This window comes from Ochotona curzoniae, unplaced genomic scaffold, assembly GCF_017591425.1.
Source record: "Ochotona curzoniae isolate NIBS_2020 unplaced genomic scaffold, NIBS_Ocur_1.0 contig_43, whole genome shotgun sequence".
NCBI lineage: Eukaryota > Metazoa > Chordata > Mammalia > Lagomorpha > Ochotonidae > Ochotona > Ochotona curzoniae.
The window spans coordinates 39,442,408-39,464,657 of NW_024466218.1; the positions used below are offsets into that span (position 1 = coordinate 39,442,408).

At 53.6% G+C, this 22,250-nt stretch overlaps 1 protein-coding gene across 4 annotated transcripts in view; it reads left to right on the plus strand.

The window, feature by feature from the left end:
• The window catches only part of ATP9B (ATPase phospholipid transporting 9B (putative)), a 164,007-nt gene that overhangs the window by 133,643 nt on the left and 8,114 nt on the right, over positions 1–22,250 (plus strand). For 2 of the 4 annotated variants that reach the window (XM_040985149.1, XM_040985150.1), the window contains 12 exons: positions 1,818–2,066; positions 4,164–4,325; positions 5,401–5,493; positions 8,342–8,425; positions 8,748–8,918; positions 10,612–10,710; positions 12,667–12,756; positions 13,550–13,694; positions 14,037–14,101; positions 14,674–14,829; positions 14,957–15,021; positions 19,472–19,580. In XM_040985149.1, coding sequence (XP_040841083.1) covers positions 1,818–2,066; positions 4,164–4,325; positions 5,401–5,493; positions 8,342–8,425; positions 8,748–8,918; positions 10,612–10,710; positions 12,667–12,756; positions 13,550–13,694; positions 14,037–14,101; positions 14,674–14,829; positions 14,957–15,021; positions 19,472–19,580 — 1,488 coding nt within the window. Of the gene's footprint in view, positions 1–1,817; positions 2,067–4,163; positions 4,326–5,400; positions 5,494–8,341; positions 8,426–8,747; positions 8,919–10,611; positions 10,711–12,666; positions 12,757–13,549; positions 13,695–14,036; positions 14,102–14,673; positions 14,830–14,956; positions 15,022–15,450; positions 16,489–19,471; positions 19,581–20,522; positions 21,545–22,250 lie in introns of those variants that run through there. The other 2 variants (XM_040985151.1, XM_040985152.1) reach the window with 2 other exon arrangements.

The window sequence follows — 22,250 nt, forward strand, 5'->3', positions numbered from 1 at the left end:
GAACTCAAGGCCCGCGGGCATGCTGTGAGCTAACCGAGTCTGGTAGGCCTCCGTGTATGTGTGGTTGGGTCCAGCTGGATTCTGCCTAGCCAGGCTGGACTGCATCTTCCCTTGGCAGCTAGAGGAGCCTGAGCCCCACTGTCTGACAAGCCCTCTTCCTGTGCCACGGCTGCTGGGCTGACGTGCCCTTAATGGAATACGCTACTGCACCTGGCGCTTGTGAGCATTCACGGCCAAGCGCCTGTCAGCACAGGTGCAGTTCATGTCAACAGAGAACATTTTGAAAGCTGGAGCGTTTATTAACTGGAGAAAAAAATTGAACAGGGAGAAGGAATAAATCTTAAGCTTGCCTTCTCCAGAGTACGCTTAGATAAAAATTGTACCCAGTAGCATCCGTTTTCTGAAAAATGTTATATTACCTATAACATTCTTTAATAAAATATTTAATAAGATATTTTTAATGTCTCCAAATAAGTATTCTAGTAGGAAAAAAATAAAAACAGAAAGGGAAAAAATGCAACCCAAAAGCAACCAAAATGTCCCATTTGTTTCTGTTTGTTTGTGTGGTGTTTGTGCAGTTTGGTCACTCCTGTGCATCAGCCAGCCTCCCGGGCCTGTGCAGCTGAGCGTGACCCATCTCTGCCCTGTTTTCGGTGACAGCAGTAGGGTGGGCCTTGCGTACAGCACTGATGCTGCCCTTGTACCAGTGGCAGTGCCTGGGTTCCCCTCTGTTTCCACTCCAAGGCTGTGCCGGTGAGCACCCAGACGGGCACTCAGGTACTGCCCAGTGTGGGCATCGGGGAGTGAGCCAGTGCACGGCAGATGGCAGTCTCTCCGTCTCTGTCCGTGTCTTGCTTTTTCTCTATATGCCTTCACATTGGAAATAAGTGAAAGCTTTTCTACAGAGATGACAGTAGTCCCAGAGGCCCACTGTAACGTAGCACGGTTCTCTTGTAACCTGATTACATATTCCCACGGGAAGTCTTTGGTATGGGAGAAAGTATAGTCTTTAGTGGACTTTGTGAAATTAAATGATACAAGCACTGATCCACAGCGCAGTCCGAGGAGGTAACAAGCCAAGCGTCTGCTGCAGAGCGCGTTGGGCGCAGGAAGCAGGTGCGTGGGGCTCACTGCGAGGTAGTGCAGCTGAGCACCAAGCCAGCCTCTCCCTGACAGCTCTGTAATTACGGTATGAATTCCTGGTCAGTGAGTCTGCACACCCAGGCCAGACGCCAGCGCCCTGGTGTCTAAGGAGGACAGTTGTGGCCTGTTGAAGTTCTCCCACACCATCAGCAGGAGAAGGTAGTGAGGAAGGTATGTCGCTTTGAGACACAGCAGAGCCTGATGGGCACACAGCACCCGCCAGCACAGAGCAGACACTGCTGCTGGAGACAGCAGCTCCTATAAGGGGCCTGGGTTCCTCCTTTCGCTGCACACCTCACTGTCCAGGTTCAAGTGTGGTCACAAGGGGGCGCTGCAGCTGTGCTGCAGCTATACCCTGTTTGGGGCAGAAACTGAGCATAGTGCAAAATCCTTGCACAGCTTTTTCTTAAATTATTCTGTGTTGGGGAAGTAATGTTTAAGGAGTTCTTAGAAAGAAAGAGTCAGATGTAAACTATTACAGCAGATGCTACAGTGTATGTGACGTTTTGGAATTGTCAGAATGCTCCGAGTATTAAGGTAAAGAAATGACTCCGCTGAGCAGACTGTGTAGATCATCAGAATCACAACCAGCACCCTGTCTTACCATCACGTGCAGCCTGTGAGCATCTCGCAGGTGAGTCACGCCGCTCCTGGTGGCTGCCCGTGTCCCCCAGGTGCATCCTCCAGCTGCTGGGAGCAGTGCCGGCCCAGCTCCCCTGAGAAGAGCGCAGTCTTCCGCCCCCAAGATCAGAAAGAGCGTCAGCAGTCGGATCCACGAGGCGGTGAAGGCCCTGGCTCTGTGCCACAACGTGACCCCTGTGTATGAGTCCCGGGCTGGAGTCACCGGGGAGACAGAGTCTGCCGAAGCTGACCAAGACTTCAGCGACGAGAACCGCACCTACCAGGCGTCCAGCCCTGACGAGGTCAGTTCGTGTTTGCTGGAGGATCACCCCGTGCCTGCTCTGTGTGGCTCTGTGTCCTGGGACGCTGCCTGTGTGGACGCTGAGTTTCTCAGTGCCAGCTCCTCAGCCCCCAGCAGCTGGTGTCTAGGGTGAGGCCAGCCTGGTGTGGTCCCTCAGGTGCGCCATCCAGGGTTTTCTCCACGCCACGTCATACAACTTAGATTTCCATGTATTTTGTCAGTGTTTATTTTTTTTAAAGATTTATTTTTATTATTTTTTTATTGGAAAGGCGGATATACAGAGAGGAGAGACAGAAAGGAAGATCTTCCGTCCGATGATTCACTCCCCAAGTGAGCGCAACGGCCGATGCTATGCCGGTCCAAAGCCAGGAGACTCTTCCGGGTCTCCCACGTGGGTGCAGGGTCCCAAAGCTTTGGGCCGTGCTTGACTGCCTTCCCGGGCCACAGGCAGGGAGCTGGAAGGGAAATGGGGCCGCCGGGATAGACCCGGCGCCCATATGGGATCCCTCATGCAAGGCGAGGACCTTAACCACTTGCGCCACCGCGCTGGGCCCTTTTGTCAGTGTTTATAAGCAAGGTACTATTTTAAAAGAGAAGTAGTTTGTAAATACTTTCAAACATGTAAAGTCTTGGCTATGATATATTAGTCCTTTGCATAGATGGGGCCTTGGGCACGGGGCGAGGCAGTGGTCAGCGTCAGGCCCTGCTCATGAAGCCCACGACCGGCTCTCTCCTGCAGGGATGCTAACGTAGTTGGCAGATTGGGAGTGGAGAATCTCTGCTTGCCCTGACCGGCTATTCCAGTGTGCAAGGCCTCACATCATATCCCAGAAATGCACAAATGCTGTGTTAACTTTTAGAATTTCTTTTAATAAAAACCAAGGAAAGATGAGTCGCTGCAGGATGCCTTGCTCCCTAGAACCTTCCTCCCCCCTGCTCCCCCCCCCACTGTACTCTGGGTGTCTGAAGGGGTACAAAGGGTGTCTGTCCAGCACCTCCGTGCACAGCCATGGTCACTCAAAGCTTGCAGGGTCATGGGTGAGAGCAAGCCAGCCACATGCCCTCCAGTCCAGAAGGGAGCTGGTGCATTTAGGTTTGTAGAAAATGACACAAAAGACCTAAATGCAGAAGTGAGGCTGTGTGAGCCAGAGTCAAGTCTTTTTGACATTTTGTTGGTAGGCTAAGTCCACAGAGCTTCACACAGATGCTCTCCAAACATGACCTGTGACTATCAGCAAGGACACTGAGGTTTTAGGAGATATTGTGCTGGCTCAAAGTCTGGAACTCTGTTGTAGCCTTCATCCTAGAACCAGAACCATCAGTGGCTTCTCTGCAGAGTGGGAACCCACCATGTGCGACGACTAAGGGACAGACGAGACCAGGATCAGCCTGGCACAGGACAGGTTTGAGGTTTCAAAGTCTAAGTAGGGTACTGTCCTGGTTCAGACTGCAGTCGGGTGGAGGCAGCGTCAGGAGAGGTGTGAGCACCGGGGTCCCACAGAGCAGTGTGGACCCTGGGAGAAGGCTGCCATGCTGGTGCTGACTCGCAGAGATGTATTCTCTGTGTGTGGCATACGCGTGACTAACGTCAAGACAAACTTGTTTTCAGAAAATGCTTCTCCGTGTAAAACATTACTCAGGAATCCTTCACTTCAAAATATACTCTCCTGTTTTCACAAGCCGTAGATCACTGTGACTAAGAACCACTGTGGGGTTCCACGTCAGCCATGTCCCACGTTGCAGAGAGGGGAGTCAGGCCAGACAGGTGAGACTGGTATGTTACCTGCCTTTCCCAGAGCAGCGTGCCAACTGGCTGCTCAGGCCCAGTCTCTTCTCTTAGGAAAACTGCGAGATTGAAATCTGTCCTCTCCTGGAGTCCCCTACAACCTAGAAACCCTGCCCACACTTGTCCTCCCTTTTGAGGACTAGGTGACATGGGTGGGGAGGCCCTTCCAGAGCTGGAAGATAGACCATGCAGGTGCGTCAGTGACCCAGAAGGGCCTGCTGAAGGACTTTGGTGGCTCACTGTGACATGGTGTCCGATGTGCAAGCACCTGCAATGCCGTGTGTCTTCTGAGTTTGTCTTGCTGGCCCCCAGGTCGCACTGGTGCAGTGGACGGAGAGCGTTGGGCTCACTCTGGTCAGCAGAGACCTCACCTCCATGCAGCTGAGGACGCCGAGCGGCCAGGTCCTGACCTTCTGCATCCTGCAGATGTTCCCCTTCACCTCTGAGAGCAAGCGCATGGGCGTCATTGTCCGGGTAGGTGTGCGACCCGCCCACAACCCACACCGCCTGTTCCAGCATTTATGTGCTGTGCTGTTTCTTAAGATGTGTTTATTTAATAGAGAGAGGGAGAAGCAAATCTTCTGTCTGCTGCTTCACTCCTAGGCAGCTGCAATGGCCAGGGTTGGGCCAGTTTGAAGCCAGGCCAGGAGCCTCTTCTGGATCTCTTACCTGGGTGCAGAGGCCCAAAGGTCTGGACCATCTACCACTGTTTTCCCAGGCCATCAGCAGAAAAACCATGACATGAACTCATGCCCACGTGGGAAGCCAGCATTGCAGGTGGCATCTGCAGTGCTCCTGGTTGCTAAAAGGCTGAGTAACAGAGAGGGAGACATGGCGCTTCCCTCCCGTCAGGTCATTCCTCACATGTCCAGAGTGTCTGGGTCTTGGCCCAGCCAAGCCAGGAAGCAGGAACTCCACCCAGGTCCCACATGGCTGGCAGGGATCCAAGGGCAGGAAACTTTTTAGCATTTGGTAGATCCAAAATTTTCTCGAGAGAACAGTTAAACATCTACTCAAATGTGGTATATTTATTGCAGTTTTTTTTTTTTTAAGAAAATCTAGTAATTTGTAAGTGAGAATCTAAGACAAAAAAAAAAATCTAATTCTATAAAGAAACGCCTCCATCTACGAAAGGAGGAAGAAATGAATTGTGTTGTTACTAACTTTTGGAATCAACTGAAGCTGTTTTGTTTCATCTTCCACCGAAGTAGAGGCCAACCAGCTTCACTGAGTGATCCATGATCATGAAATTGCTACAGGATACTGCTATTAAACTTTGTTTAAGCAAACACCAGAAATTTATTTTGGAATTGGGCTAATCAGTGAAGCATTCAGTCCAACAAAAAGTGTAAGCTGCTTGCATTGCAGCTTAAGTTTATCCATTAACAAATTCATTTCAAAAACTTGGAATGTAGCATTGCAAAGTAAATGGTATGTTTCCTGATGTCCTCAGCACGGAGGGAGTGCCTTCACCAAAGTGGCTTTTCTACCAGGGAGCAGTATTTCAAGAGCCACCCCCCAACACGTCCCTGTTTCTGCTGTGTTGCAGGATGAGGCCACCGCAGAGGTCACCTTCTACATGAAAGGTGCAGATGCCGCCATGGCCGCCATCGTCCAGTACAACGACTGGCTGGAAGAGGAGGTGAGAGGCTGGCGCTCCCAAGGGCAGGTGTTTTGTCACGTGTGTTGGCCAGGGCGCAGGAAAGCTGCCTTCCCAACCTGGAGGCACGGCTGTCATGGCCGTAAATCGACCTGTCAGTATTTCAAACCAGGAAGAAATTGATTACCAAAAACAGTGTCACTTTCCACTAAATTATTTTAACTACATAGAGATTTTTCAGTTCCATGGAGCATAGGGACAGAAGTCATGTTTATTTGTGACTAGCTTATGTCCTAAATAAATACCTATTAGTTTTTCTGTGTAATCACATTGCAGGTATGTTCAAATAAATCCTTACTGAAGAATCTTTTATTTAGAATAGTAAAAGTATAGAAATTCATTGAAGAATTCTGAATACTCAATATTGTACATATAACCAAGATTATATTATATAGTAGCTGAAATATTTGCAAAGTGGCTTTAATTAAAATTTTAATGAAGTGTTAATTTGTATGTAGGATTTACTTAAAAATCAAAATAAATTACAAATATAACCAAGTAACAAATATGATCTGTGCCCTCTGCACTGATTTTCCCTAACAGATGTGACCTGTGGCCTCTTCTTGAGACCATCTTCTGTAGGTGTGTGGCCGTCAGCGCTTGGATTTCTGAGTCAAACTAGAACCAGCCACAGTCACAAACAGGACAACCTGCTGTTGCTCAGGTGTTCATGGTGGTCAGAGACACCCTGACCGTTCACCTGCCACACTCTCACACTCCCCGTGGTTCTGGCAGCATGAATCAATATCTCCCTTAGGGCACTGTGATTTTAATCAGGGATGTTGATGAATTATACTTCCATTGACCTACTAAAATGCCATAAAATTACTTCTGGTCATAATGTACAATTACTTGAAAAATATTTATTTAGCTCTATGAGGTCAAATCAATAAATGTCTTACAACAGACAGATACGGTCAGATTGGTTTTCACGAAGATGACTATTAAAAACCCATGGACGCTATGTTTTCAACTTGCATTTTGTCTTCAAAGCTAGATCTTGTGGTTTTAAAAGCTTTGTGGTCTGATGGGCTCTTGCTGGGAGCAGCCAGCAGGGCAGTTCTGCGTACCCTGCCTGTGCCTAGGTCCCTCAGTGCTGCCTCATGTCCCAGGGAGAGCTGAATTCAGAAGCCCACAGCCAGGATCAGGCCTCCAGCAAGGAAGTAGGTGGGATGTGGCTGTGCTGACCCCTGCCCGCTAAGGCCTGTGATGACGTGCTGCTCAGGGCCTGCCAGAGGCATCCTCAGCCACCGTCCCTGTGAATCTCCAATTTCATGGCACACAGCAGAGCTTGCCTCAGGGCTGGACAGCTTGGGTGTCCCACAGCTCTGAGTAGCTGCCCAGTTCTGTTTACCTGCAGACCAATAGCACCGAAGGGCCTTCTGGGACATTCGTATGAGGAGTTGATGAGATGTTTGCTGTAGCTTTGTAGCATGGCCGACACAGTGAGCACAGCTGATGTGAGAGAGGGAGCCCGGGTGACGTGAGGGATCCCGGGTGACGTGAGGGATCCCGGGTGACGTGAGGGAGCCCGGGTGACGTGAGGGAGCCTGGGTGACGAGAGGGAGCCTGACTGATATTGGGGGAGTCTAGTCAATGTGCCAGAGTGGTTTCTCTCACCAAAGTGCAGTTGACTTTGATAGGAGACGTGGTTACCTCCAGCAGAAAGCCTGACTTCATCCTCGTCCAGCCTAACTGGACTTCTGCATCTCACAGAGATGAATACTCGGTGCTGTGTGAGCAGAGTTGACAGTTTGTAGAGGTGTTTTCATATTCTCCATGACGTTCCCGTCGGGTCTCATGATGCTCCCGGCTCCCCCATCTGCACAGCAGGAGCCAAGCCCCACTACCCGCTAAGCTCTGGGTTCTGACCCTGGTTCCTGCCAGCCTTAGCTGGCACCACTGTGTTTGCCTGTGTCTTGCTGGGTGTGCCCACCGTGGCCAGCAAAGAGGAATCAGAGCAGAGCAGTGAGGAGAGCTCAGAACGCACAGAGGAAGCGTGTGTTAGAGACAGGAGCCCAGCTCTCAGTCACTGAGCTGTGCCCACGTAAGGCCTCCGTGCCAGCGGTGTCTCCGTCCCACCACTGCCACCTTCCTGTTTGTTGCTGCAGGCAGCCTGGTGCCCACCCCAGGAGAAGGTGGGGGATTCTGCTGTCTCTTAAGCTGTGACCTCACAAAAGCAGTGAGAGTGTGACTGTCATGGGGTCAGGCGGCACCGAATAGTCACTTCAGTACATAAGCACAGGATCAAGAGTGTGTCTGGGGCCACTATTGTGGCACCACAGAGTAAGCTGCCCCTTGCCACACAAACATCTCCTACCAGAGCCTGAGTTCTATCCTGGCTACCCGCCGGTGCATCTGGGGAACCAGTAGTTGGTGGCCCATGTACTTGGAGCCCCGCCGTCTGTGTGTGAGATCAAGCTGTCTGGCAGCACATATGTCTGAAAGTGGATGTGACACCTAGGGAACTCAGTGTGTTGGTGAATGGCAACTTGCCAAAGGAGCAGCACAGGTCTTCCAGTGCCAAAACGACTCCGGCTGCAGCCTGACCCACCCCTGGCCACATGGACACACGGGGACTGAAGCTGCAGATGGAAGGTCTCTGTCACTCTCCCTTCCAGTAAACAAATCTTACCGAAAGGAAAAGGAGGAGAGCCTCCTTCCTGCCTCTTCCTCAGGGATGGGCAGCTGTGCAGTGATGTCCAGACCCTCCTGGTGCAGCTCACAGGGCGACTCGGAGAACCCCACAGGCCTTGAATTGCCAGCAAGGCTGGGAGGGCCGTGTGTATCTGCCATGCAGGACCACCAATAACTCCCCTCTCTCCCACAGTGTGGGAACATGGCGCGTGAAGGGCTGCGCACCCTCGTGGTGGCCAGGAGGGTGCTGACAGAGGAGCAGTATCAAGACTTTGAGGTGAGCCAGTCCCCCACATACCTGCCCTGCACAACCTGTGCTTTCCTTGTGAGTCTGGGTCTGTTTCCATGTCACTTTTAGTTAGGTCAGAGCCATCGCAGTGTAAGATAAAGGCAGCACTGCCAAAGTGGCCCTGGGAGGAGTCCTCCAGCCCATCCTGCACCTGCTGCGTCAGAGCCTCGAAGAGCACAGCCCTCAGTCCTCACACGCGCACACAGACGTGCACATGCATGTCTCCCTGCCTCCCCAAAGCATGCACTGTCCACCTCTCTGGGACTCACAGAATGGACACGCATGCACACGAATGTGTCTGTGTCCACAGAGCAGATACACTCAGGCCAAGCTGAGTGTCCATGACAGGGCACTGAAGGTGGCTGCAGTGGTGGAGAGCCTGGAGCGAGAGATGGAGCTGCTGTGCCTGACAGGCGTGGAAGACCAGCTGCAAGCTGATGTGCGGCCCACCTTGGAGATGCTGCGGAACGCGGGCATCAAGGTGCAGTATTGTAGCTCTGAGCCCCAGTCCTTCTCTCACTCACTCAGGCTGCACAGAGCAGGGGTGTGGGAACACTTGGTCCCTCGTACCCTTCTCTGCCCCAGCCCCCACAGCCTTCTGTGCATGCCTGTCATTGTCACCCCAGCCCCGTGCCTGTCGAGCCAGCCTCCTCTTGCACTTCCCACCCCATCCTTCCCATGTTCCGCAGGGGTAGCTTCCATGTGCTCCCCTACCCATTCACTCCAAGCAGGGTCCCCCATCCTTGGGTGCCAGGGTGTACCCAGGATCACTGGCAGGCTGTGCACATTGGGGCAGAGTACGAGAATCCAGGCCGCCCAGGCTGTTGTTTTGATCTTGTGGTTTTTGATGTCTTGCGTTGACAGAAGTGGGTGTTGGGATGCTGGGGTTGCCTCCAGCCCTAGTCAACTCATTGTCAGGTGAGTGCTTCTTAACAGAATGTGAGCTGGCTCCCAGGCCCAGGACCCCCAAGACACGTGCTGGTTGGAAGCTACAAGTCAGCCTGTGGGCAGGTGTGGGTACTTACTGCATCCTTTGCTGAATTGTGGCTCTTGGAGGTTTCTGTGCACTTACTCTGATAAAGCCAGAAGCCTACCTGCCCCCACACACCTTGCTGCTCCTGGCGGCTCTTAGCCCTTGGGAGCAGGTCACACGTGTGATTCATCAAGGAGAATGAGGGTGTTAGCTTAGAGGGAGGGTGGGCATAGAAGTTCTTGCTCCGTCTGCTGCACTCCCTTCAGGCTCTTAAATCCACTAGCGTGAACATGTATCATGCTAATCGAAGAGGTGAGGAGAGCCATGGGGACACCCCTAAGGCAGAAGCCCGTGAGGACTTTTGTTCACTTTCTCTGGAAAGGTGTCTTTATGAACGTTACATGAGAAATCGGAGAAACTCAGACAGTCCCAGGAATATTACCAGAAGGTTTTGTCCCCTTAGGTAAAGCAAGTACAAACACACTGGTGAATATCTTATTTCTTTTTCTCTTTATAGTCCAGGGATATACCCACAATGTGAGCCTGTAAATGCAAAAGCTATGTTTTATGAGGTAGCAACAACTTCTGGCCCCAAGCTCTGAACCTGTTTCTAGATGAAAGCCACCAAGTTGGAGGTCAGGCCTCCCACGCCCTGGCTCGGGGTGCTGCATCGTTAAGGTGTTGGCCATCATGGGTGGTTTTGTCCTTAATGTCCCCATTCGCTGCCACCAGACCTGTAGGGACTGCCCGCCACCCCTTTCCTCTGTCTGAGTGCATGCAGCAGTTGGTGTCATGCGGACGTGGGGTACCACAGCGCTGACCATTTCATCCACAGCTCGGCATCGAGCTGAACACATAGAGTGCATCCACAGTACCGTGCAGCCTTCACCTCCGTCCCCAGTCACAGTGACTGCCCACTAGTCCTGGGCACTCCTGCTACTCTTGTGGGGTTCCATGGCTGTGTCCTCCACTGAGTCCCACATGCTCCGTGGAGGTGCCTCCTCCCCGGCTGGGACCGAGTCCCCTTCCTCTGCAGCCCTGAGTGCTGCCACAGAGGGGAGCGCAGGTGCATCTGTCCATGCATGTGCCTGGCCCCCTAGGCTGCTGGGAACAAGTGTGGGCGGTGTCTGTGAGGGTGAGGCTCTTGGAAGGGCGGGGCCTGGGCTAGGACTATGAAGGTCACCCTGTGAATTTGTCACAGATATGGATGCTAACGGGCGATAAACTTGAAACGGCGACCTGCATTGCCAAAAGTTCACATTTGGTATCTAGAACACAAGACATCCATGTTTTCAGACCAGTAAGTATGTACCTACATCACTTTGAATGTTTACATGCTTTGTCTCACAACTGAAGTATGCAAGCACTTGCAGATCCAGACTAGAAGCCTTTATAGCAAGGAGCACTGTGGTGGTTTCCTTACTTTAAAAATATGTTAAGAATAAATGGGCATATACATATAAGCGTGTACACATATACATGTGCATGTATATATACATAAACATATACACTAGAGAGTGTATATATATGTGGCAAGGATCAGTCCATGTCTGCTGCGCATCTACAGGAAGCCCTGACCCGAGAGTCCACTGGAGCACAGTCACCCATTCGGGTCCTGCAGACGACCATTTGCAGTGGAGTTACAGATGCTCTGGTCATACTCTGGCTCACTTGTGTCAGGTTTTTGGTGTTATGGCACCACACATTAACAATACAGGGCAGTGCTGTAAAACAGTGGGTGAAGCCGCCTGCTGCACTTCCAGCATTCCCATGAGCGCCAATTCAAGTTGCAGCTCTGCCTCAGGGCCTATGGAAGCAGTGAAGGGGCGGGGCCCCTGGCTCACGGAGCCCCAGCTTAAGCTCCTTGGGGGAGGGCAGCAGTGTGTGGCAGGTCTCTTGTCTCCCCCCTCCCTGTACTGCCTCATTTCAAATAAATAAGCATGAATTATATGTTTTAAATTACTTTTTCACGGTTCAGTCTTTCTGGTCACAGATGGCAGTGTGGGCCACTTGGGCTTTGACCTGCTGTTTCAGTCTGGAGTGTTTTCTCCTTCCTGGTCACAGGACAGCATCTGTCCTTATGCGAAGATGATGACTTCTAAGAAACATACATTTATCTATATATACACACATATGTGTATGGATGTATGCATTTGAAAGGCAGAGTGGCTGAGAGATCTTTCATCTGCTGGTTCACTCCCCAAGATGCCACAGTGTCTGAAACAAGGCCAGACCAGAGCCAGAAACCTGGAGTTCCATTCAGGTTTCACATGCGGGTCTAGGGGCCCGGTGTCTGGGCCACCGTCTGCTGCCTCCCCAGGTGCATTGTGGAGGACTGGGTTGGACAAAGTGGAGCAGCTGGGGCTGAAATTGGCACTCTGCTGTGCTTGTGAGCTATAGCCCAACTCCCATGCCACAAAACGTTGGCCCAAGACCATTCCTTCTCTCAACTGACACGGAGCAGTGCGGCGCTCAGCATGCAGTGGCTCACCCATCCTTCAGACTCTGGGTGTCAGCACCACGTCAGCCCTGTCCTGCCCCAGCCCATGGGTCTATGTAGAGCTGGCCGCCTGCAGAGCACAGGGAGACTGCATTCATTATGGCCGAGAGTGAACTGGTGCATGCAGGAGCCGATCCCTCGGGCCCTCTGCCAAGTGCCCTCTCGCAGGCCCTGTGAGCAGGACCATCCCCAGCCCATGGCAGGGTTGGATGGAAAGGGCCGCATCAGGTAACAGTTCCAGACATTCTGGTTCTGATTGCTCGTAGTGCGTCCTCCAAGGGCGCTTCAACACCTCCATAGACGCACAGGGCTGGAAGGTCCATTTCAGGGCAGATGTTCGGTTAGCGGCTTAGACACATCCATGTAGGCTCCCAGGCCCAGCTTCCTGCCAGTGCATTGGGAGATAGCAGGGATGACTCGGGGACAGTCCGGGCCACCCCTGCAGGACACCCTGCCCGAGATCGCCGCCTGGCTCTGCTCCTTGCCGCCAGTGGGCAGGGTGAGGCGATAGTTGTACAATGCTCTCCACCTCTCAAAAGTAAAGCTGTACGATGCAAAAGCATTTGGAAGCCTGCACATGGTTTTGTCATAGTACAGTTTCATAACTCTGAAGGTCCCTTCTGTTCATGGATTTCAATTTTTTTTACACCAACATGAACTTCATTTAACTTTGTTTTCCGCCAACTTTGAAGTTTCCTGGTATTTGTCTGTTACTGCTAACAGATGGCATTTTAACAGTGGCCCTTCTCTGCAAAGGTGGCCAGTCGGGGAGAGGCCCATCTGGAGCTGAACGCGTTCAGGAGGAAGCATGACTGTGCACTGGTCATTTCCGGGGATTCGCTGGAGGTGAGCAGCCTGTGCGGAGGTGCGGGCAGCGCGGGCCCCTGCGGTTTCAGGCCAGTTTGGAGCCGGACAGGTCCCAGGCAGCACGCCCCACATGTCTTGCTGTCTGACCTATGGTACCTCAGCCCCCTGCCCCACACACCTCGTGCCCTGGCACACCTCATGCTCTGCGTTCCTCAGTCTCAGCTGCTGCGCCAGGTTTGTGCCCTCCATGTGCCTATGGGCCAGATGGGCAGCACCTCAGAGCCTGACAAGGCTCCGAGACGCACCCAGAGACACCACGTGCAGCTGACCCTCGAGGGTCGCAGGCTCCAGGCTCCTTGTTCCCCGTTGCCTCTGTGGGTCTGGCCTGGGGTGGGGGACACTGCTCACCTGGGCCTTCCTGCCCACTGACCCAAGTGAAGCTTCCTCACCAGCCGGATGGACCAGGATGGGGGACTTTGTGACAACACCCATGTTCTGCCTGATGCCTGTGCTGCTCGGTCATGCACATCATGTGTGGGCGGCCTCGGCAGGAGGAAGCACAGTCCTGTGTCAACACTGGGTTCTGTCCAGTGGCACTTAAGTCGTCCCATCTGCCTGTTCTGGTAAAGTCTTTGCAATGGCAAGGCAGGTGGCAGCCCTTGCGTGGTGGCTGGGAGAAGTGCTGCTCCTGGCCACTGCTTGAACCCTCAGTCTCCTGTCAGCCTCACCCTGGGGCTGCTTGGTCTGTCTCCAGCACGCGGTATTGGTGTCTGTCCTCTGCGTGAGTGCACATGTGTGTATGCAGGCTGATGTAATGGGCACTGTGCTGCAGGTGTGTCTCAGGTATTATCAGCACGAGTTCGTGGAGCTGGCTTGCCAGTGCCCCGCTGTGGTGTGCTGCCGCTGCTCGCCCACACAGAAGGCCCACGTCGTGAAGCTGCTGCAGCAGCACACAGGAAAGCGCACGTGTGCTGTCGGTGAGCAGGCTTGGCCACTTCCCTGGGGTTCGCAGGTAGAACTTCTCCTGCCACTGCCAAACCCAACGGCCTCTAGTGACAAGAAAGGGGAGTGTGAGGTCGGTCACTGTGCGTCCAGGTAGGCCGCGGCTTGGAGTTGCACGGTTAGCATTGGAGCACCTGTCGGATCCTGGCTGTCACTCTTCTGATCCAGGGACTTGGGCCCCTGCCACCCCTTGGAAGCCCCAGGTGGGACTCATGGCTCCTGAGGTGGCCTGGCCCAGCTGCAGCTTTGCGGAGCCTTTGGGGAAGAGAGACGTGCAGGGGGCTGCAGTGGCAGACTGATGCTCCCGTGCTCCCCAGGTGACGGAGGGAATGACGTGAGCATGATCCAGGCAGCCGACTGCGGCATCGGGATTGAAGGCAAGGTGGGTTATCCGCACACCGAGTGGCACGTGCATGGTGGCGCACAGTCAGCAGTGATCCGGAGCACCCAGCGCCCCTGCTCACCCAGCATGCCCGTCCCATTGCCCAGCTTCTCACCCCAGCTGCACACAGCTTCTGTGTTGAGAGTGTGGTTCTCTGCGGGCCTCTGTGCTGCACGGGGGTCTCCTGAGCCCGCATCCATGGTATGAGCCCTGTGCTGTCCGTGCTGTCCTCCTGGTCTCAGCCTACAGGCACTAAAAGACCTGAAAGTCCAGCATGATTCGAGTTATGTGTTTTCTCTGGCACCTCAAGAACAAGAAGAGAGATTGTCATTGAAAATCTGAGATAACTTATGTGTAGGCAGCTGTGCCTGTCGCTGGCACCAGACTGCCTCTTGGCCACCAAGGCATTGCTGATGCCAGAACCCCTGTGTCCACACTCAGGGCCATGGGGTGGCTTCCTACAACCCAGTGTCATGGGCCTATGTGGGTGACAAGAACCCCACTCCCACACAGCCCAACCTCTGCTGGGTGTCCCAGCGCACTCACACCTGCCTGTTCTCCTGGGCCTGCAGGAAGGGAGGCAGGCCTCACTGGCCGCGGACTTCTCCATTACCCAGTTCCAGCACATCGGCAGGCTGCTCGTGGTGCACGGCCGGAACAGCTACAAGCGTTCAGCTGCCCTTGGCCAGTTTGTCATGCACCGTGGCCTCATCATCTCCACCATGCAGGTACGCCCATCCCTTGAGCTGCTCTAGGGGATGCTGCCCACCAGGCCCACTGAGGCACCTACCCAGGCAGCAGGATCCAGGTCCCCAGCGGCTGCTGTCTTACTGATCCACGCCATTCTCTTTGCAGGCTGTGTTTTCTTCCGTCTTCTACTTTGCGTCTGTTCCCTTGTACCAGGGCTTCCTCATGGTGGGGTAGGTTCCCTTCACTACTTCCTGTCCCTTGGAGTCTTTTAGAAGAGAGCTTTCATTTTGAAGTGCGTGTATCTGCTACTCAGTGATGATCTGGGTAGTTCCTCATTACCAATGGTCAGCGCTGGGATGCACGGTGTTCTGCTTGTTGATATTATGGCAGTCCATGCACCAGGCAGTTTCTCACTTGGTTCATCATGAAGAGGCTGTCATTTGTGTCAAAAAACACTGTCAGGGCTAAGGTTTACAAATGATCCCACCATGGAGCCAAGCCAGGGCATGCTGGGCCCTTGTCGCCCCGGAGGCTGCCCTGACCAGTGGTGTCATGACTCCTGGGCACAGCTGCTCCGTGTGAGCAGAGAGGTTGGCCAAAGCTTGGGTGATGTCCCTCATTCCCAGATGGGCCTCCGGGTCGCACATGGCCACCACCAGAATGGTGGGCTGTTCACAGATGTCGTCAGATGTTGAAGCAGTTCTGTCAAGGCGAGTACACTGGTGTTTCCTGTCTGCACATCCAGTTGCTTGTGCGCAAATATGTAAGTAGCATGGCTGTTGGTGTGGCCTGAGAATAGCCATGCTGGCTAGCCGGCCATGCTGAGCTCCCACTCACATGGAACAGACCAACAGCCATGAGCCCCCCAGAGAATAACTCACCACTCAGCATGGGCACTGACAATGCACCATCCACCTGTCCCCAGGCCACCAGCTCCTGCCCTCCTCCCCCAAGAAATGTCCCTGTCATCACAGGGGCTTCCCTGTCTGCTCCATCACACCCAGCACACAGTAGGAGACACAGTTCTTGGCTGGCACTTGGTCATATCCATGTGTGCAGTCCCTGCATCTCCTTGCTAGCGACCTGTGTAACTGAGAGCGTGAGCTACAGCTGTCAGGTGGTTTCTTCAGGGAGCCAAGCAGGGCCAGCAGTTTCCTAAGCCATGGAGCCCTGGGGGGAGTGCAGTCAGGGGTGCATTTATGCTTCCGGCCAAAGAAACTCGAACATGTAATCAGCGGACGTGAGCGTCCGTGGCCACAAGGACTGTGGTGATTCAGCTCTGAGCAGCCTCCTGGGAACCCTGGCAAGGTAAAGAGTGAGGGACGGACCACGTGCGCCTCATCAGAATGACGCTCTACTCTTCAAGGACCAGGGATGCGTAGGCTGCCACTCAGGCCACCCATGCTCTCTGTCCCAGGGGCAGGGCCCAGTCCCAGCTCCACTCTGAGTCCAAGCTTTTTCTGATGCAGACCCTGGAAGGCAGCACTTGATGGCGCAAGTGTGGCCAACCCAGCCAATAAGCTGATAGATGGAAGCTCTCATCCTGTCTCTGCCTCCCAAGTCAATAGAAAAATGTGGTTTGAAAATATGCAAAAACATAATTGAGACGAAACAAAAAGGCATATGGAGAGGTCATATTAATTATGCAAGTATCTGGGGCCTGGTGCAATGGCTTAGTGGCTAAATCTTTGCTCTACATGAGCTGGATCCCATATGGGTACCAGTTCTAATCCTGGCAGCTCCACTTCCCATCCAGCTCTCTGCTTGTGGCCTTGGGAGGCAGCAGAGGACGGCCCAAGGCCTTGGGACTCTGCAGTCACATGGGTAGCCAAGAAGAGGTTTCTAGCACCTGGCTTTAAATCAGCTTAGCTCTGGACATTGTGGCCACTTGAGAAGTGAACCAGCAGACAGATCTTTCTCTGTGTCTATCCTTCTCGGTGTAAATCTGCCTTTCTAATAAAAAGAAAATATTTTTAAAAATGTAAATACTAGTTTGGTTTTGGAACTTTTAATGGCCTTCTCGAAGGCTTTAAGTTAGAAGGACGGCCAGTGGGGCTCATGGGGATCATGTCACCCCATTAGCTACCAGCAGATGTCACTGTAAGCACAGCCTACGTTGCCCAGCTGTCCTAGGAGAGCTCCAGAACTCAGCCTCACCCAGCAGTCTGCCTCCGTGCTCATAGCTGTGTTTCTAATACCCAAAACTAGAGAAACCCAGATGGCCACTAATGAGTGGACGGAGGTCCAAGCCAGATTACAGGATTACATCCATTGCGAAATACAAGTTGCCCAGTTCAAAGAGCCGAGGACACATAAAGCAGGATGGGCAAGTCTCGAATGCCTCATGCCCCAAGAACATGTACCTCCGTCCCTGTGCCATGAGAGCCTGTTTACATGGGAGACCACATCCCCTGCTGCAGGGCCACAGGAGTCTGTCGGGCTATGCAGGTCACGGGTCACCAGTGTGTCCTACAACAGTGGCCCAGCATGATCCCTTGCAGTGCTGCTCATGAACCACACATGAGACAAGTGAAGCCCCACGCACGGTGCCCGGACTCCTGTTGGCATCGTGCTGGCATGAGCTTGCTGGCTTGCACGGTGGCTGGCCCTGTTAAGTTACTGAATTCCAAGGCAGAGGGGAGAGTTGTTCCAAGAAAATCAGCCCAAGTGGGCCCAGCATAATGGCTCAGTGGTCCCACATGGGTGCCAGGATCCCATATGGATGCTGGTTCTAATCCTGGCTGCTCCACTTCCCATCCAGCTCACTGCTTGTGGCCTGGGAAGACAGTAGAGGACAGCCCAAAGCCTTGGCACCCTGCACCCACATGGGAGATCCGGAGGAAGCTCCAGGCTCTGGCTTCAGATCAGCACAGCTCCAGCCATTGCAGCCACTTGGGGAGTGAACCAGTGGACAGAGGATATTTTCTCTCTATCTCTCCTGTCCATAAATGTGATGTGCCTCTCCAATAAAAGTAAATAAATCTTTTTAAAAATGAAACAGAAGTAACTGAAGAGTTGGACCAACTTTGAGAACATTATGCAGATTTAACCTAACGCAGAAGATGAAGCTGAGTTCAAAGGAGGAGCAGAACGTTGTTTGATTCAGACTCTTTGGCCACAAGACCTGAGTGTGTTGATCTTGTGACTTGGAACTCCCCTGTGGAGTGTGGCCCTTGGCTGGGCCTGGGTCTGTCTGCAGGACAGCCTGACATCCTGGTCCTGGTCCCTGGCTCTCTGCCACTGAGCGAGTGAAGATAGAATTCCTAAACCCGGTAGCTTCTAGCAAGAGGCCCAGATGTTCTCCCTGTTCGTTGAGCACACTCGGAGCCCACAGATCCAGTGAGCGGTAAACACCAGCGCAGCCCACGGTGTCCAGCTGCAGCCTGTGGCAGCTAACCTACCACTGCCCCGACCTCAGCACCCACGGGGGAGGGCCAGCACCCACAGGGGGAGGGCCAGTGCCGTCTCCCCCAGTGGAGCAGCATCAGGAGCCACAAGTGAAGTACACAGGTGTGTCCAGTCAGCCCAAGACCACAGAGGCCCCTAACATGGCAGAGAGGGACTCCAGGGCAGACCAGAGCGGCGGGCGTCCTCGAGATGGGGGGAGTACAGTGAGCAGGCCCAGCAGAGGAGAGGCAACCAGGGAAGGACAAGGCAGCAAACACCTGGACATGGGGCCGGTGCAGATGCAGCCACTCCACACCGTCCAGCCACCCGCTTATATCCTAGAGAACAGTGGAGGACAGCCCAGGTCTATGGGCTCCCTGTACCCATGTGGGGGACCTGGCTTCAGGCTCACCCACCTCGCCATTGCAGCCATTTGGGAAGCAAAACAGCAGACAGAACACCTCTCTCTGTCTCTCGGCAATCCTGACTTTCAAGTAAAATAAATAAAAATCTTAAGAGAAAAAAACAAACAAAAAACGAGCATAGGAGCTGAGCATGGCCACTGGTCCACTGACAACCCTCTGCACTGCCAGTAGAGGGCTCCTCTGAGGCCCCACAGACATCCCCACTGTCATCCTTCCACCTGTGCTGTGATCAATGGACTGCTGGTGGGAGGGTGAGGAGGCAGCCAAGAGGGCACTGGGTGGGCCCCGCGTGTCCGCTGGGGGTGGGGTCTCCACTCTGTGGCAGTCCACAAGCATCTAGGCGTTAGACAGTTCATCAGAAATGGTCCACCCGTGCACACTGTGGCTTTTCTGTCCCTGAGCCTTGGGCAGGAGGAGGAATAGAAAGTCACCGCGGAGTGGGCGCGGCCTCTGACGCTATGCAGGCCCTGGGAGCGCTTGGTGCTGGGCAGGGGAGGGGCCGCGGACCCCTGGGAGCGCTTGGTGCTGGGCAGGGGAGGGGCCGCGGACCCCTGGGAGCGCTTGGTGCTGGGCAGGGGAGGGGCCGCGGACCCCTGGGAGCGCTTGGTGCTGGGCAGGGGAGGGGCCGCGGACCCCTGGGAGCGCTTGGTGCTGGGCAGGGGAGGGGCCGCGGACCCCTGGGAGCGCTTGGTGCTGGGCAGGGGTGGGGCCGCAGACCCCTGGGAGCGCTTGGTGCTGGGCAGGGGAGGGGCCGCAGACCCCTGGGAGTGCTCTGGTTTGGTCTGGCGGAGATTTGACCCCCAGAGTTAAGAGGTCCCTTCGGCCCTCACCATGCACTAACTCGCCTGCTTCCTGCCTGCTTTGTCAGGTACGCCACTGTCTATACCATGTTCCCTGTATTCTCCTTGGTGCTGGACCAGGACGTAAAGCCGGAGATGGCCATGCTGTATCCGGAGCTCTACAAGGACCTAACCAAGGTATGCGCCACCGAGCGGGAAGGGTATGCCTGGATGGCTTTCTGAACAGGTACTGTCTGTCTGTCCACATATTTCCTAGTTCTCATTATTCTTTGGCAATTTTCTTTTTCATTAAACTTCAAAAGGGCTTTTCTCCCATGAGAAAAGGGTCTCTCGATTGCTGGCAGTGCCTGTATGAGATCAGAGGAGAGGGCTCCAGGCCGTGGGTGAGTTTAGTGTAGAGACTCATCTGTCAGCTGTAGGCCAGAGCCCTGCACAACAGACCCTGGGTTCACTGCCTCCAGAAAGCCTGCTGCCACTGGAGATCTGGAATGTTCCTGAAGAAGGGTGTGGTTTGTCATGGTTTACATGAAAGCGTGTTCCAGAGTGCGGGGCGCGTAAGGCAGCACACGGAGGAAGCTTCCTGTCTCCAGACGCAGACTGTGCCCGAGCCCACGTGAGGACCAGCGCTGGCTCCTCCCCATGAGGCTGGCCGGCCTGCAGTCGTCGGCTCTGAGTCTCGGGGCCTCGCACAGGGCACAGTGAAGGGGAGCTGGCTCAGGCACTGCAGCCCCCTGTTAGCCCACAGGGAGGCACAGAGCGAGGCAGGGCTGCTTGTGCTGTCGTGTGCCAGTAAAGGACATAGTCAAGTAGATCTCAGAGTTCCTTGAAAAAGCCTAACCGGGACCCCAAAAATGTGATTTACCAGTGTCATGTAAAATGAGGTATATCAATGTCATGATGAAAATTTCATAAATATCGGGAGACATCATCCTAAATTACACTTATTACAACCAGAAGAGTTTTTGGTTTCACAACCTGCAGCACTGGATCCATTGTGATATGGTAAAGTGGGGTGCATCAGACCCCCAAAACTTCAGGGAGTTGTGGCAGGTCACCATCGGCTGACACACATCCCACATCTGAAAGCTATAAGAGTGCTTCCTGGAATACCTCCCACAGGAACAGGAAATGCCAGGCCACGCGGAGCCAGAGCCCAGTGCCTCAGCAGCCAAGGCTCCTGCCAGCGAGCCAGCAAGCAGGGACCCTCACGCACATGGCTGTGACCCCTCCATGGCGACAGCACCAGCATGGCGGGCAGAGTACCTGAGTTCCCGCCTCTATTGAAGGGTGACTATGGGAGCTAATCATCCTGCATGGACTCCCGGCTCAGGATGCTGTGCACATCTTTTGTGTCGGGGGCTCAGCTGCCCAGACTGCAACTACACATCTAGAGCATCAAAAGCAGCTAACCCGCTGCAGTAGCTGTGCAGAACTCGGCCCTGGTGCTTTGCATTCGTGTGGGGCGCCTGGCTGAGGCCATGTGGACCGTGTGTCCCACTCCGGGCTAGAGGCTGCTCAGTGAGCTTGGAGAGTGTCTTTCCCAGCATGTAGTCCCTGCTCTCAGCAAGCCTACGTTCTGTGGAGAAGAAAGTGTGGTGGGCATTGGCCTGGCCATCCCAGGCCCAGTATGTCCATAGTTGCTGTGTGCATGGTTGTCTGACAAGGAGGGAAGGGAGGGCACCAGGAGCCTCAAAGTATCCCACGTTTCAGTGTGTATCTGACCACACATCCTCGTAGACACATGACAAGCCCATACCCACTGTCCCTCCCACCTGGGCAGAGTCTGTCGGGCAGATGAACTTCAGGGAAGGAGTATGCCACCAAAACAACATTTCCTTGTGTTGCCTAAAATTGGATTTTATTCCAAAAAGTAAGTGGCGCATTTGCAGCAATGGGATCTCTATGTTCCTCTTGTGACGCTCGGGGTGCTCTGAGTTAGGACTTGAACTTGTAATGAACTCAGCCACCGAGGCAGGAGCTAGCCCGCTCACCTCTCCTGACTCGGTTGACCTGCCAGCGGCTGTGGCCCTGCGTGTAGTCACCAGGCCGCGGCCTGCGTCAAGACCTGACCAGGGCTGTGCGAATTGAAGATGTCAAACCCCAGTGATGCCACAGCTGCTCCTCAAAACCCTTGAGACAAGTACCTTCTGTTTTCTCTAGAATGTCAAAATCATGGTGTCTTCTGAAATAGACTTTTATGTCCTTACGTGACTTTAAAAAGAATAGTTATTAAGGCAATCAATGGAAATTAAGGACCTGGATTTTAGGAGGGAATAAAAATACTTCTGCAGATGATATAATTGTCTACATAGAAAATTCCAGAGAATCAACAAAACAGGACAAAATCCTCATAGTCTGCTAAGTTTAATAAGGGCTTGGGATGCAATAGTTGGAGCTGGGGGAAAAAAAAAAAGAGCCGTTACTTACAATAACCAAAAAAGTGAAATCTTCTGGTATCCTTCTGAGAACACACCTACATACTGTACGACATGAGAAACTTGACGGGAACAGACCCTGCGGATGCAGACGTGGGAAAAGGCGTTGCCCCATTTCAAGACTTGGGCAAGCATCGTTGTCAGAGGTAGACAAAAAGAACAGTGGAACCAAGCGCAGAAGCTCCCCTTCCCTCTGGCATGCGTGAAGGGATGCCAAAGGCAAGGGGAGCGGGGCAGGCCGTGATGTCCTGACAGCTGGCTGCCTCGGCCCTTGAGTGAACTCCGGGAAAGTCGTCGACCTTTAGAACAAAGCACAGGGAGAAGTATGGGCCCTGGGCTCAAAGGCAGGAAGCAGCCTGTTGGGGATTACCTGCACAGGCTCGGAGTACACTTGTGGTACAGGACTTAGATC